This window comes from Chiloscyllium punctatum, chromosome 40 (genome assembly GCF_047496795.1).
Source record: "Chiloscyllium punctatum isolate Juve2018m chromosome 40, sChiPun1.3, whole genome shotgun sequence".
In the NCBI taxonomy this organism is placed as follows: Eukaryota; Metazoa; Chordata; class Chondrichthyes; order Orectolobiformes; family Hemiscylliidae; genus Chiloscyllium; species Chiloscyllium punctatum.
Window position 1 is genome coordinate 68,647,427 of NC_092778.1, and position 16,072 is coordinate 68,663,498.

General features: G+C 41.5%; 1 protein-coding gene across 1 annotated transcript in view; it reads left to right on the forward strand.

The window, feature by feature from the left end:
- tmc5 (transmembrane channel like 5) overlaps window positions 1-12,923 on the forward strand; it is a 225,925-nt gene extending 213,002 nt beyond the window's left edge. The window contains exon 22 of the mRNA XM_072560203.1: window positions 11,583-12,923. Within this exon, the coding sequence (XP_072416304.1) occupies window positions 11,583-11,683 (101 nt within the window). The 3' untranslated portion in view covers window positions 11,684-12,923. The remainder of the gene's footprint in view (window positions 1-11,582) is intronic.
- Window positions 12,924-16,072: the final 3,149 nt, after the last annotated feature.

The window sequence follows — 16,072 nt, forward strand, 5'->3', positions numbered from 1 at the left end:
ATATCCTTGCCCTCTGATTGGGTTAGAGATGCCAACTGTGGAGAAATGTACTCCTGGAGGTTTCATTACATCCCCCCTCCCCCACCCTGTCCTCTATCATCTTCATGACATACGGTCTTCCTACATCATTTGGAAGAGTCATTATCCAACTGTGTGATGCTTGCCTATCAGCCAACTAGCTTTTACCCCCAATATATTTAGAGCTGGAAAATAGAAATGTTCAAAGAAAATGACAGAAAAAAGTATGAATGACCCTGCGATTTTTCTCCAGGGTTGTACACAACAATGTGCTGGAATATGAGTTCCAGAAGACTCCAGGTCAAACCTGAAGGGTTGGTAACTCGATCAACGGGGTGGCTTGCCATTTCTATCTGGGAAATGGCCTCAGCAAACTGCCATTGGTGCTTGGCAACAAACCAGGCCAGATGTCAGATCTCTCATTGGGAGAACATTTCAGTGATAGTGATCACAACTCTCTGACCTTTACTGTACTATGGAGAGGAATAGGAGCTGATGGTATAGGAAAATATTTAACTGATGGAGGGGAAATTACAATGCTCTTAGGCAGGAACTGGGGCAACTAAATTAGGAACAGATATTGAAATGCACAACAGAAATGTGGAGGTTGTTCACGGTGCACCTGCTGATGGTGCTGGACAGATTTGTCCCACTGAGGCAAGGGAGGGATGGGAGGGATGGTAGGGTGAAGGAACCTTGAGTGACAAGGGATGTGGAATGTCTAGTCAAGAGGAAGAGGGAAGCTTATTTAAGGTTGAGGAGGCAAGGATCAGACAAGACTTTAGAGGGTTACAATGTAGCCAGGAAGAAACTGAAGAATGGACTTAGGAGGACGAGAAGAGGGCATGAGAAAAGCCTTATAAGGCAGGATTAAGAAAAATCCTAAGGTGTTATACACTTACATGAGGAACAAGAGGATGGCCAGAGTGAGGAACTTGCGCCTGGAGTCGGAGCAGGTAGGGGAAATCCTTAATGAATACTTTGCTTCAATATTCACGACTGAGAGGTACCTTGACATTTCTGAGGACAGCAAGAAACAGACTGATATACTAGAACAGGTTGATGTTCGGATTGTGCTGAAAACTTTGAAAAACATAGGGATAGATAAATCCCTTGGGCCAGATGGGTTATATCCTAGGTTATTACAGGAAGCAAGGGAAGAGATTGCTGCGTCTTTGGTGATGATCTTTGTGTCCTCACTGTCCACTGGAATAGTGGCAGATGATTGGAGGTTAGCAAATGTTATTCCCTTGTTTAAGAAAGGGAATAGGAATAATCCTGGAAATTAAAGACCAGCCAGTCTTACGTCAGTAGTGGGCAAAATATTGAAGAGGATTCTGAGAGACAGGATTTATGATTACTTGGAAAACCATAGTTTGATTAGAGATAGTCAGCATGGCTTTGTTGAGGGGAAGGTCATGCCTCACAAACCTTACTGAATTCTTTGAGGATGTGACAAAACACATTGATGAAGGTAGAGCAGTGGATGTGGTGTACATGGATTTTAGCAAGGCGTTTGAGAAGGTTCCCATGGTAGGCTCATTCAAAAAGTGAGGAGACATGGGGCACAGAGGAACCTGGCTATCTGGATACAGAATTAGCTGGCGCATAGAAGACAGAGGGAGGTGGTAGTGGAAAGTATTCAGTCTGGAGCTCAGTGACCTGTGGTGTTCCACAGGGATCTGTACTGGGACCTCTGCTCTTTCTGATTTTAATAAATGACTTGGATGAGGAAGTGGTTAGTAAGTTTGCTGATGGCCACAAAGGTTGGTGGAGTTGTGGATAGTGTGGAGGACTGTTGTAGGTTGCAACAGGGTATTGACAGGATGCAGAACTGGGCTGAGAAGTGGCAGATGGAGTTCACCTGGGAAAGTGTGAAGTGATTCACTTTGAAAGGTCGAATTTGAATGTGGAATACAGGGTGAAAGGCAGGATTCGTGGAAGTGTGGAGTAACAGAGGAATCTTGGCATCCATGTTCATAGATTCCTCAAAGTTGTCACCCAGGGTGATAGCGTTGTTAAGAAGGTATATGGTGTATTGTCTTTCATTAATAGAGAGATTGAGTTTAAGAACCGCAAAGTTATGCTGCAGCTCTATCGAGACCTGGTTGGATCACACTTGGAATATTGTGTTCAGTTCTGGTCATCTCATTATATGAAGGATGTGGAATCTTTGGCGAGGGTGCATAGGAGATTTACCATGCCTGGACTGGAGGGCATGAAGAAAGGTTGAGGGAGCTAGGACATTTCTCATTAGAGTGAAGGAAGATGAGAGATAACTTGACAGAGGTATACAAGATGATGAGAGGCATAGATAGAGTGGATAGCCAGAAACTTTTTTGCCAGGGTGGAAATTTCTATCCTGAGGGGGCATAATTTTAAGGTAATTGGAGGCAGGTTTAGGGAGGTGTCAGAGGTAGGTTCTTTACTCAGAGAGCGGTGAGTCTGCAGAATGGACCACCAGCGGTGGGAGTAGAGTCAGATACATCAGGGACATTTAAGGTGACTCTTGGATAGGCACATGGAAGTTAGTACAATGAAGGGTATGTCGGCTAGTCTGATCTTAGAGTCGGATAAAAGGTTGGCACAACATCGTGGGCTGAAGGGCCTGGACTCTGCTGTCCTGTTCTATGGTCTATGTTTCTATGTTGAACTTTTCAACTCACTTTTTGAATTATGTAAATATTCTGCTTAACTAAATATTTTATAAAATATGACTAATTTATATAGGAATTTAATCTATCTGCAATAAATGTGTATTATAACCAATGACCATAATAAGTATGGCCAATGGTAGATGAGGAAAGCCAAATATTAATACAATATAATGTAACTGATCAAAATCACTTCATAGTGCTGTAACAAGCACATTTGAAATTTGGAATGGAACATGTTTCCAATTTCAACTCATTCAAATTGCTACCTGAAGTTCTGGAAATTGAGAGAGACTAACATCTGGCCTGTTCTCCCCCCTCCAGTCTCCTATTCCACCATGTCAACAAGGGGATTGGTTCACAGACATGTCTAGGAATTCAACCTTTCAACACATTCTTAAGACCTTGATGGAATTCTCACTAACCCAGAGCTTGGATTCTGCTGAGACTGTTGAAGGCCTCACAAAAGATAAATGATTTCAGAGGCTACTGTTAAAATGTTAACAAATTGCTCTTCTTGGAACAAGCTGCAAAATTACTATTGGCTTATCTTCTGTCCAGGAAAGGTTGTGGGGACCATGTGTTGCTCTGACATTGGCCGAGATGGTCTGAAATATCCTGACTGTCACAAACAGTACACTCTGACCCTGTCACTCACCCCCAGTGGCCTTCTCAATGGACAGACAAGGTTCTATTACAACACAGCTCCATTGGTGAAGCAGGATCCAGGTATTGGCCCAACACTGGAAACTGAGCAGAAAGTAATAGCTGAGCTGTACAGACGGCTCACTGGAGTCTCCATACAGAGGGCTCACTGGCAGCACATGAAGGGACATAGCACATGCCCCATATGTAGAAAAATGTCCTTTCGGAATGCAAATGATAACAGTGCTCTTAAACTAACAGCTCGTGTTTCTTACATTAAAGAGTGACATGGCTTTAGTCTACAGTGGAAAGGAAACACAGTGAATTCAGGTAGCCATTTCCTGGCCACTGATTTAATAACTACATCAGTTAGAGGTCATGTTGCGGCTGTACAGGACACTGGTTAGGCCACTGTTGGAATATTGTGTGCAATTCTGGTCTCCTTCCTATTGGAAAGATGTTATGAAACTTGAAAAGGTTCAGAAAAGATTTACAAGGATGTTGCCAGGGTTGGAGGATTTGAGCTATAGGGAGAGGCTGAACAGGCTGGGGCTGTTTTCCCTGGAGTGTCGGAGGCTGAGGAGTGACTTTATAGAGGTTTATAAAATCATAAGGGGCATGGATAGGGTAAATAGACAAGGTCATGGTGAAGTGGTGGTGAAGTGTTGTTTTTTAGACTGGAGGCCTGTGACCAGTGGAGTGCCACAAGAATCGGTGCTGGGTCCTCTACTTTTCATCATTTATATAAATGATTTGGATGCGAGCATAAGAGGTATAGTTAGTAAATTTGCAGATGACACCAAAATTGGAGGTGTAGTGGACAGCGAAGAGGGTTACCTCAGATTACACAGGATCCTGATCAGATGGGCCAGTGGGCTGAGAAGTGGCAGATGGAGTTTAATTTAGATAAATGTGAGGTGCTGCATTTTGGGAAAGCAAATCTTAGCAGGACTTATACACTTAAAGGTAAGGTCCTAGGAAGTGTTGCTGAACAAAGAGACCTTGGAGTGCAGGTTCATAACTCCTTGAAAATAGAGTCACAGGTAGACAGGATACTGAAGAAAGCGTTTGGTATGCTTTCCTTAATTGGTCAGAGTATTAGGTATAGGAGTTGGGAGGTCATGTTGTGGCTTACAGGACATTGGTTAGGCTATTTTTGGAATATTGCATGCAATTCTGGTCTCCTTCCTATCAGTAGGATGTTGCCAAACATGAAAGGGTATTGCCAGGGTTAAGAGGATTTTAGCTATAGGGAGAGGCTGAACAGGCTGGGACTGTTTTCCCTGGAGCGTCGGATGCTGAGGGGTGGCCTTATATAATTTTATAAATTATGAGGGCCATGGATAGGCTAAATAGACAAGGTCTTTTCCCTGGGAGAAAGTGAGGACTGTAGATGCTGGAGACCAGAGTTGAAAAGTGTGGTGCTGGAAAAATGCAGCAGGCCAGGCAGCATCCGAGGAGCAGAAGAATCGACATTTCAGGCATAAGCCCTTCTTCAGGAATGAGGCTGGTGTGCCAAGTGGGCTGAGATAAAAGGTGGTTGGGAGGGGGGAAATTTGGGGGAGGGATGCTGGGAATATGATAGGTGGAAGGAGGTGAGAGTGAGGGTAATAGGCCAGAGAGGGGGTGGGGACGGAGAGGTTGGGAAGAAGATTGGAGGTCAAGAGGGTGGTGCTGAATCCAGGGGTTGAGACTGAGATATGGTGGGGGGAGGGGAAATGAGGAAGCTAGAGGAATCTACATTCATCCCGTGTGGTTGGAGGGTTCCGAGGTGGAAGATGAGGCGCTCTTCCTCCAGGCGTCATGTGGTCAGGGTCTGGCAATGGAGGAGGCCAAGGACCTGCACGTCCTTGGTGGAGTGGGAGGGGGAGTTAAAGTGTTCAGCCACAGGGCGGTTGGGTTGGTTGGTCCGGGTATCCCAGAGGTGTTCCCTGAAATGTTCTGCAAGTAGGCGGCCTGTCGCCCCAATATAGAGGAGGCCACATCGGGTGCAGCGGATGCAATAAATGATGTGTGTGGAGGTGCAGGTGAATTTGCGACGGATTTGGAAGAATCCATTGGGGCCATGGAGGGAAGTGAGGGGGGAGGTGTGGGCGCAAGTTTTGCACTTCTTGCAGTTGCAGGGGAAGGTGTGGGGGTGGAGGTTGGGTTGGTGGGGGGTGTGGACCTGACGAGGGAGTCGCGGAGGGAGTGGTCTCTCTGGAATGCTGATAGGGGAAGGGAGGGAAATATACCCCTGGTGGTGGGCTTTGTCTGGAGGTGGCGGAAATGAACGGAGGATGGTACGATGTATGTGGAGGTTGGTCGGGTGGAAGGTGAGGACCAGTGGGGTTCTGTCCTGGTGACGACTGGAGGGGCGGGGTTCAAGGGCGGAGGTGTGGGAAGTGGAGGAGATGTGGTGGAGAGCATCGTCGACCACGTTAGAGGGGAAATTGTGGTCTTTGAAGAAGGAGGCGATCTGGGTTGTTCGGTATTGGAATTGGTCCTCCTGGGAGCAGATGCGGCGGAGGCGAAGGAATTTTTCCTTGGGGTGGGGGAGTCCAGCACTAGAGGGCATAGATTTACGGTGAGAGGGGAAATATATAAAAGAGACCTAAAGGACAACATTTCCACACAGAGGGTGGTACTTGTATGGAATGAGCTGCCAGAGAAAGTGATGGAGACTAGTACAATTGCAACATTTAAAAGGGATCTGGATTGGTATATGAATTGGAAGGGTTTAGAGGGGTATGGGCGGGGTGCTGACAAGTGGGACTAGCTTTAGTTGGGATATCTGGTTGGCATGGACGAGTTGGACTGAAGGGTCTGTTTCTATGCTGCACATCTCTATGACTCTGTGACTAATTAAATCTGTAACATCCTGCTGATTTTATATATCATATTCACATGGATAAATATCACAATAATCAATCCTGCTTTTGACTTTGGGAAATGGACAGTATCAGCTGAGGAATAGTAGCTTAATCTTTTGAGGACTGCAATTGAAGTTGAGCACTTAAGCATACACTGCAAAACAATTACCTTTGTTGTACATATTTAGAGAAAATTAAAGATCAAGAACATTTTTTAAAAATTCTACACTTTCATTTTATTCAATGGCATCCAGGACTGAAGTCTTGGAGAAAAACAAACTTCCTGATTTTATATGAACAAAAAGATACACACATTTTGAGAAGATTTGTAGCTCAGGTTGAGGTTCTGGATGTAGGTTTGCTCACTGAGCTGGAAGGTTCATTTTCAGATGGTTCGTCACCATACTAGGTAACATCTTCAGTGAGCCTCTTCATCCGGTGATGTTACCTAGTATGGTGACGAAACATCTGAAAATGAACCTTCAAGCTCAGCGAACAAACCTACATCCAGATATACAAATTTAAAATCTTAAATGCATCTGTAGTACTCACAAGGTTAATGATATGATTGTTTTGTGTGAGCAATGCAGTGAGGTGTTTCTTGAAATAATTATTTTAACTGCAATTTGTAATTGGCAGACCTGTTTCTTTTAGACCATTGCTTAATACACGGCACCGAGTTTATCAGCTGTTTCCTTACATCTTATACAGGCACCATATACATAATTTATAAATATATAGTGCTGTATTAATTACGGGCAAACTGGTGACCCAATAGTAATTGTTAATTCTTCTGAAGATATTGGAGCGGATAAACAAAGAAAATAGAATGTATTCTGAATTTAGAATGGCAGGTTGTTGTGGTGCAGAAATAGGTCATACAGCCCATCATAGCTATGCTGCTTCTGACCTAATGCCATTCTCCTACATTCTCCTGAAACCCTGTACATTTCCTTTTCGAATAATCACCTAATTTTCTCTTGAAAGCTTCAGCTGAACCTGCCTCCATCCCAAACTCAGGCAGGACAGAGCCACTTCAGACTCTGACCAGCCGCTGTGTGAAAAGGTTTTCCCTTATGTCACTTGCTTCTTTTATTAATTGCTTTAAATGTCTGCTCTCTTGCTCTTGATCCTTTCACAATGTGAAACATTTTCTTCCTAGTTATTCTTTCCAGACCCCTCATCATGTTGAACACTTTAGTCAGTTCTTCTTTAGCTCCAAGAAGAACATTCCCAGTTTCACCAATGTGTTTGTAACAGTTCTGAACACAGTATGCTTTACTAACTTCTCTCTCAACCTATCCAGCTACCTTTAATTATTTTTGCACACACGCATCCAGTTCCCTCTCTTCAGATCCAATACAAATAAATGTTACAACTATTACAAACACACAAGTACTGATAAGTCTGACTAGTAAACTTACTAAAAGTATCTTTTTCTCACCCACGGACTGAATTCCCACATGAACCAAAATCACTACTGAAGTCAGTTAACATCTCACTGAGACATAGCCTCCTAACTGTTCCATACTCCTTACTGGTAGTGTGGTTTGAAAGAGGCACTAACTAGATGGTCTGCCTGCTACAGTGGTTCTTTTTAATAATGAACTTGTTCAGAGATGTTGTGACACACCTTTGGAGCAGATGGGTCTTATACTTGAGCCTACTGACTGAGAGGTAGGGACACTACCACTGCAACACAAGAACCCCCCCACCCAGCTACAGTAGTTAAGAAACTTTTAATCAACCTGTTCAGTGATATTATTATACATCTCTGGAATTTAACGCAGGTCTCCTAAACCAGAGGTAAGGCCACTATTGCTGTGCCACAAGAACCACAGTAGCTAATTTATTTTATTAACTTGTTTTTCTAATCAACCTGTTCAGAGATGTTATTACAGACCTCTGGAGTAGGTGGAACTTGAATCTGGATCTCGGTCCAGGGTTAGGGACACAAGCCATTTGCTACAATAGCAAACATCAATTAGCTAACTGTTCTCAATTGATTTTCCCAGGTAGCATTCCTACCCTTTAAAAAAGTGATTTAAATTACTTGAAAGTTCCTTGTCTATGTCAGAATCTGACTCTTAATCTATATTTAAACTTGAGAAAGACCAGAAACTTTCTGCATGAACTAAATTTGTAAATTACTTGATGTACACCTCCCTTAGGCATGGTCTGCTGACTGTACAGCCTGTACTGATTGATTAGATACTGACATAGTAGTTTACGTCACTATGTCACATTCCCATCATTACTCTGATTGAACCATTGTTTAGCTCTTTACACTTTGTTGCAGTATGTTAACACTTTACCTTCTATGTGTCAAAGTAAATTACACCCATTTGCTAAATATTTATCGGAAATTGTGACGTAGAAAATTTAAATTACGTTAATAGAAACCTCAAACTCTCCATTTGCCAATAATGAACTGAAATGTTCACAATGAAAATTGAATTTTTCATGAATGCAAATTAAAGACAATGTATTATCTTTAATCTCTCTCAATTATCTCTAAGCTCTTTGAGTATGAAGAAAATACAAGATAAGGATATTATCAGTAACCAAAGTACATGTTAGTAATATTTAACATTTATTCACAATTTGGGCCATTCATAACCTGCAAAAGCAAAATAATGTGTATGCTGGAGTCCTTAAATTAAAACTGAAAGTGCTGAAAATATTTGGCAGGTCTGGCCGTATCTGTGGAGAGAGAAAAACCCAGAGGATCAGATGGAATACTTTGTTTACATCCCACCCAACATTACTTCAATAGAATATAAAATCAGGCGTGTGTAAAACCAACATCCCGTCCAATCCCATCAGTTTCCAAAGTGTGGGGCATAAGTTAAAACTACTCCCATTACTAGTAGGGTGTAAACTCAGTGTTCTACCTCTTTTTTTAGTTTCTCACGCAGCAGATCAGGTTTAAACTGGCCCAGAGATTCAAGTTCACTGAGTTCTTGCCACTAGAACTAACAAAAAAGATTTGTAAGAATATTAATGTGGCTCAGTGGTTAGCACTGCTGCCTCACAGCACTCGGGTCCCAGGTTCAATTCCAGCCTTGGGCGACTATGTGGAGTTTACACATTCTCCCCATGTCTGTGTGGGTTTCCTCCCACACTCCAAAGATGTGCAGGTTAGGTGAATTGGCCATGCTAAATTACCCATAGTGCTAGGTGCTTTAGTCAGAGGGAAATGGGTCTGGGTGGATTACTCTTAGGAGGGTCAGTGTGGACTGGTTGGGCTGCAGTACTGTTTCTGCACTGTAGGGAATCTAATCTAAAACTGGCCTATGACATTCTGAAACAATAGAAATGACTCATTTCTTTATTTTACGATGAAAAGATTATCTGCCTAAAAAAATGTTAAAGCAACATTATCCTGACGAACGCTAATGATTCAGAAGATGCTTATCCAGAAAGTGCTGTACTTGGAATATTGTATTTCTTTCATGTTGTCAATGCAAAGCTGTTAACCCAGCTGATTCAGTGCATAATGAGTCAACTGAATAGTTAAGAGAAATTAATGAGCTGATTGTCACCAAATTGTGCGTGGGCCATTGGCATAATGGATAATGCGTCTGACTTTGGATCAGAAAATTTATGGGTGGCACGGTGGCACAGTGGTTAGCACTGCTGCCTCACAGCGCCAGAGACCCGGGTTCAATTCCCGCCTCAGGCGACTAACTGTGTGGAGTTTGCACGTCCTCCCTGTGTCTGCGTGGGTTTCCTCCGGGAGATCCAGTTTCCTCCCACACTCCAAAGATGTGCAGGTTAGGTGAACTGGCCATGCTAAAATTGCCTGTAGTGTTAGGTAAGGGGTAAATGTAGGGGTATGGGTGGGTTGCGCTTTGGCAGGGCGGTGTGGACTTGTTGGGCCGAAGGGCCTGTTTCCACACTGTAAGTAATCTAATCTAATTATAGGTTCAAGTCCTATCCGGGCTCAGTTGCAATTGTCAACATTTCCAGATGTCAGAGTGACTGTGCTTCTGCAAAATATAATGAAGGATATTGTGGCACATTGGTACTGTCCCTACCTCAGCGTTAGAAGGCAAGGGTTCCATCTAATTCAGAAGTGTGTCATAACATGTCCCAGTAGGTGGACTAAGATATTGAGAATGAACTTGGCAATTCTGCTCAGACACTTTCTAGCAGCTCCATGTGAAATCGACTAAAAGGAAACTCTGTCTGAACCTGGAGATCCAGGGCTGTCTCCTGGATGCAGAGTATCAGCAACCGGAGTTAGTACAGAGATTTATTAACAAAAATACATCAATATTCCCATGCTTCAGTTCAGGGATCCATTGTGTGTGCATAGTTATTCCTAGAAACATGTGAAATGCTGCGTGTTGGAATAACTTGCATAATAGCCATAAGATTGAACACTCACTTCTATCTCAAACAAAAACAGAAGTAACTGGAGAAACTCAGCAGGTTTGGCAGCATCTGTGGATCCAGTGACCCTTGTTCAGGACTCAGTTTTATCTGTTACCTTTGGTTTTCAAATTGGCTACATTTTCAACATTGTTTGTGCACATTGGTTTCATTTGTAAAGGTTAGATATTTAGCAATAGAGAAGAAAGGAAAATTAGGAGAAAGTGAGCACTGCAGATGCTGGAGATCAGAGTTGAGAGTGTGGTGCTGGGACAGCGCAGCAGGTCAGGCAGCATCCGAGGAGCAGGAGAATCAGCGTTTCTTATAAGAGCCCTTGACGGAGGTGGATAGGTTCCACAGCAGGCATTCTGGACTACTCTTGCTTATACATTCTGGGAAAAGTGAACAAGATCAAGCATTATAATAGTGTGGCCACACTTGGAATATTGTGTACGGTTCTGATCACCATATTTCGAGAAGGATGTGGAAGCATTGGAAAAGGTGCAGAGGAGATTTACCAGGATGTTGCCTAGTCTGGAGTGAAGGTCTTATGAGGAACAGCTGAGAGACTTGGGTCTGTTCTTATTGGAAATAAGAAGGCTAAGGGGGGATTTGATAGAGACGTACAAGATGATCAGAGCATTAGATAGGGTAGACAGTGAAAGTCTTTTTCCTAGGATGATGATGTCAGCTTGTATGAGGGGGCATAACTACAAATTGAGGGGTGATAGATTTAAGACAGACGTCAGAGACAGGCTCTTTACTCAGAGTGGTAAGGGCGTGGAATGCCCTACCTGCCAGTGTAGTCAACTCAGCCACATTAGGGAGATTTAAACAATCCTTGGATAAGCACATGGATGATTTTGGGATAGTGTAGGGGGATGAGCTGAGAATAGTTCACAGGACGGCGCAACATTGAGGGCCAAAGGGCCTGTTCTGCGCTGTATTGTTCTATGTTCTATAATGGTTATGTATTGATGACTTCGATGAAAGCATTTGTCACACAGGCTGATAGAAATATTTTTCTTTCCTACAGCTCAACAGAATTCTTCTCGAAATTCAAGAGAAGATTCTGTCAGTGCCTTCGCACTAGCTTTGGCAGCCAAGCATGAGGCAGAAGACGACCCAAATGAATAACTTTTTCAGAAGTAATGGACTAAACTTTCTCTAGCCCTGTGCCCTAGCTGGAGCTCCAAGGTAAACATGACTTACCAGAAAATCACACGTATCATTAATTTGTGGAACATCAGGAGTGAAACAGCAGTCAAATTCTTTTGTAAATCTACCTGATCATTGTAAAACTTTCGAAGGTTATTGAGTTCCTTCACTGTTTTAGAGTCATGTTTAGGTTCTGAAAATAATTAAGCATATATCATAAGTGGTTATCCATGTTAATAAGATTGTTCTCTTACTCAACAATGCATCACCAATAATGAAAATTATAGTCCAATTCTGTAAAAATGCAATGACAAGAAAGTAAGGTTTTTAAGAGTAATTTATAATTAAATTGCTTGTAATAATATTCTGATGTACATTTTATTGGTAAGTAATTCTGAGGTAACATAAAAAGTTGGTTCAAAGCTTAAAAAAAAGTGCCTCAACTTGACAACCAAAGATTAGTTTAAAATTAAACTGTAAAAACTAGTACTTCTACTTATGCCTTTTTAAAAATTTTAATTACAGAAACCTTGTACAATAACCATTTTTAATATTTTGACAATTTTTGTGCCTTGTTGTGATATCCACATTTCAGACAGCAGACCCTGAAATTCTGTGGCCCTTCTCTGAGTTTCCTGCTATAATTTAAGCAAGAGGAGTCAAAACCTCAGACAAGTAGCTGAAATAGGAAACTAATCCTCTTTCTCCAGGTCTTTTACTTACATCCCACTGAAATTGTGGCAGTAAACCTGAGATAAACACCACAGAGAATGTACAAGTTCTAATGTCAGCATCAAGTATCCTGAGCTCAAGAATGGGAGCAAAGTCAATTTCAAGTCTATTCCTCCAATGATGCTTGAATCTCACCTTAGAGTGATACAGCCATTTATTGTGTCAGTCTTCTAGTATTTCTGAATGATTATGAATTAGTGCCAAATTAATGGTCATTTCTTTTTGTGCTGACTATCAGCTGGGTTGGACTGTTCAAATTCTTTGTATAGAATTCACACAGGCTGCAGTCTGAAGCTTTTATTCCTCAGTTTGAACTCGATGTAAACTAGTCCCAGACAAGAAAGCACAATAAACTAAATCATTGAAACACTAACTCCTTGTTTCTTACAGCTACAATATTTTTAAGTTAATTTTAAGGTTAGCTATTTGACTTTATGAAAATAATGACATTTTAGTCATGTTTATTTGTGATGTGTTGCAATTTAAAATGTTGACAAAAATAAATATACCTGTAAGGCAGGAATCTTTTGCGTATGAGTTTTTGTTTCATATAAATCATTAAACATACTATAATTAGGATTAAAAATAAACCTTCAAAATGAAGAAAATATGAAATGTTTCTTATAATGCTGATCAACACAGTCATAGATAACAGCTGCACCATAAATTTAAACCAAGCAGTTTTTGTTGATATTTCATTTGAGGAGAGTATAATTGAAAGCTGTCAGAGGATTTATTGATACACATATATTGACATACAGAAACTCACCACTGTTAATTGTTTTGTGAAAAGTACTTCAGAATTTTTTCTTTTTGTTCATTAGTCATGGGTGTCACTAGCTAGGTCAGCATTTATTGCCTATCCCTAATTGCCCAGAGGTCAATTAACATTTAATCACATTGCTGTGGGTCTGGAGCTGAAAAATGTGTTGCTGGAAAAACGCAGCAGGTCAGGCAGCATCCAAGGAGCAGGAGAATCAATGTTTCGGGCATAAGCCCTTCTTCAGGAAATCTGGAGTCACATGTGCGCTAGACTGGGTAAGGCTGGCTTTTTAACTCCAAGTTATTGTTGAATTCAGACTTCACCACCTGGCATCCATTCCCCAGAACATTGTCCTGAACTCCTGGATTCTGAGACCAGCAACATCACTACTACAGCATCACTACCTCCCCGGTGTTGAATATATTTCACAAAGGACAGAATAAATTAAATAATGAAGGGGATTGGTGGTTATTATCTGTTATGACAGTGAGGGAGTCAGAGCACTCATAATCAATTTTCATGCATCAAGGCAAAAGTATAAATGTTGCATTTAATCACCAAAATGGTCAATTTGTTTTAATTGTATATTATGATCTAGAATAAAAGAAACAGCAAGAATTCACTTAAAAATAACTTCCTTGTTCGAAGTATAAAACATATTAGGTAACAATTAAGCTACTATTTCAAATTCAAATATATTCTCTTAATCCCAAACACAGACTTTCACATTGAGAGACAGCTCTGCAGGGAGTTAGTTAGTTAGTTAAATAGTTACATAGAACAGTACAGCACAGGAACAGGAACAGGAACATGCCCTTCAGTCCACCCTGTCTGTGCCAACCGTGATGACATTCTAAATTAATCCCATCTGCCTACATAAGGGCCACATCCCCCCATTCTCTGTCTATTCATGTATCGGACTAAATCCCTCTCCTTCTACCACTTCTTCTGGCTGTGCATTCTGGGCACCGACCACCTTCTGTATTTCTTTGGACATGTCCTAGAAACGGTTTCCTTCTTGTCTTAAAACTACACCCTTAGTGTTTTAGATTTCCTGGAAAAAAGGCTGTAAATATCCACCAAAACCACACCTCTCATTAATTTTATCTGCTTCTACAGGTCGCCCCTCAGCCTCCAACATTCTGGTGATAACAATCCAAATTTGTTCAATCCTTCTAGCTAATACAGTCCAATCCAGGCAACATTCTAGTTAACAAAAACAGAAATTGCTGATACAACTCAGCAGGTCTGGCAGCAACTGTGGAGAAAGAGCAGAGTTAACATTGGTGACATCATCGGAAAACCTGGTAAACCTCTGCTTCACCCTCTCCAAACCTTCACATCCTTCCTAGTGTGGTGACTAGAATTGCACACAACACTCCAAAATATGGCCTACCTAAAGTTTTATACAGCTGCAACATGACTTGCCAACTTTTATACTCAATGCATCAACCATGTCATATGCCGTCTTTACCACCTGTACCTTCAAGAGCGAGAGGAAGGTAACTAGGACTGACTGAAAGCACAGAGAGTCCTGAACAAGGTAACAATGTAACATTTGGTCAAAACAAATTGCTGGAGTTGTATTGCCATGGAACAAAAACATTTCAAATTTGGCAAATCAGTTTAAATGATGCCCCAGAGACCAAAATCCAATTGAATTTCAATTTTACTGTTTGGGAGGACATCAAATCAATGAAATGATCTGATGCTTTGGGGTATAAAACCGGACATTTTGAACAGCTATGGAAAGAACCACAAAGAGCTGGCAAGAAGCAACAGACTGCGAGCAGAATAACTCTCTGAAAGTTACCTGTGTGCAAGAGATTTGTGCAGTAGAACACCAAGGTCGACCTAGAGAAATCTACAGAGAAAGTTTGACATCCGAGACTATACCTGAGTTTGAAATTGATTTTGCCATAAATTTAAGAGGGGATTTATCAGACCAGTATTGTAGAGAGGGAGGTAAAAGACAGGTTTAAGAGAAAGGAGTTATAAATAGTTGTTGGTTTTAATATTTTCTGTTGGACTTAAAGAATAAAATTGTTAATTTTTACTTTAAATAGTGACCTCTGGGTTAATTTTTTGCCTCACAAATTTTAACAGGTTATGGTGTGAGGGGTTTACCCTATGTCGTTACACACCTTATCCACTTGTATTGCCACTTTCAGGGAGCCATGGACTTGCACCCCAAGATCCCTCTGTATATCCATGCCCCTAAGGGTCCATCCATTTACTGTATACATTCCTCTTGCATTTGACCTCCCAAAATACATCAGCTCACACTTGTCCGGGTTAAAATCAATCTGCTGTTTCTCTGCCCAACTTTCCATCTGATCTATATCCGAATGTATACTTTGACAACCTTCCTCACTATCCATAATTCCACCAAATTCCATGTCTTCTGCAAACTTAGTAATCGGACCATCTACTTTTTCATTTATGTATGTATCACACACAACAGAGGGCCCAACACTGATCCCTGTGGAACATCACTCAGAAAAATACCCCTCCAAAACTAAGGGGAGCTATAGACCAGTTAGCTTAACCTCCGTAGCAGGGAAGATGTTTAAGTCTATTATCAAGGAATAAATGGCAAGGCATCTAGATAGAAATTGTCCCATTGGGCAGACGCAGAATGGGTTCATGAAGGGCAGGTCAGGCTTAACTAATCTTTTGGAATTCTATGAAGTCATTACAAACACAGTAGTTAATGGGGACCCAGTGGATGTGATGTATCTGGATTTCCAAAAGGCCTTTGACAAGGTGCCACACCAAAGGCTGTTGCATAAGATAAAAATGCAAGATATTAAGGGTAGAATATTAGCGTGGATAGAGGATTGGCTGACTAACAGGAAGCAAAGAGTGAGAAT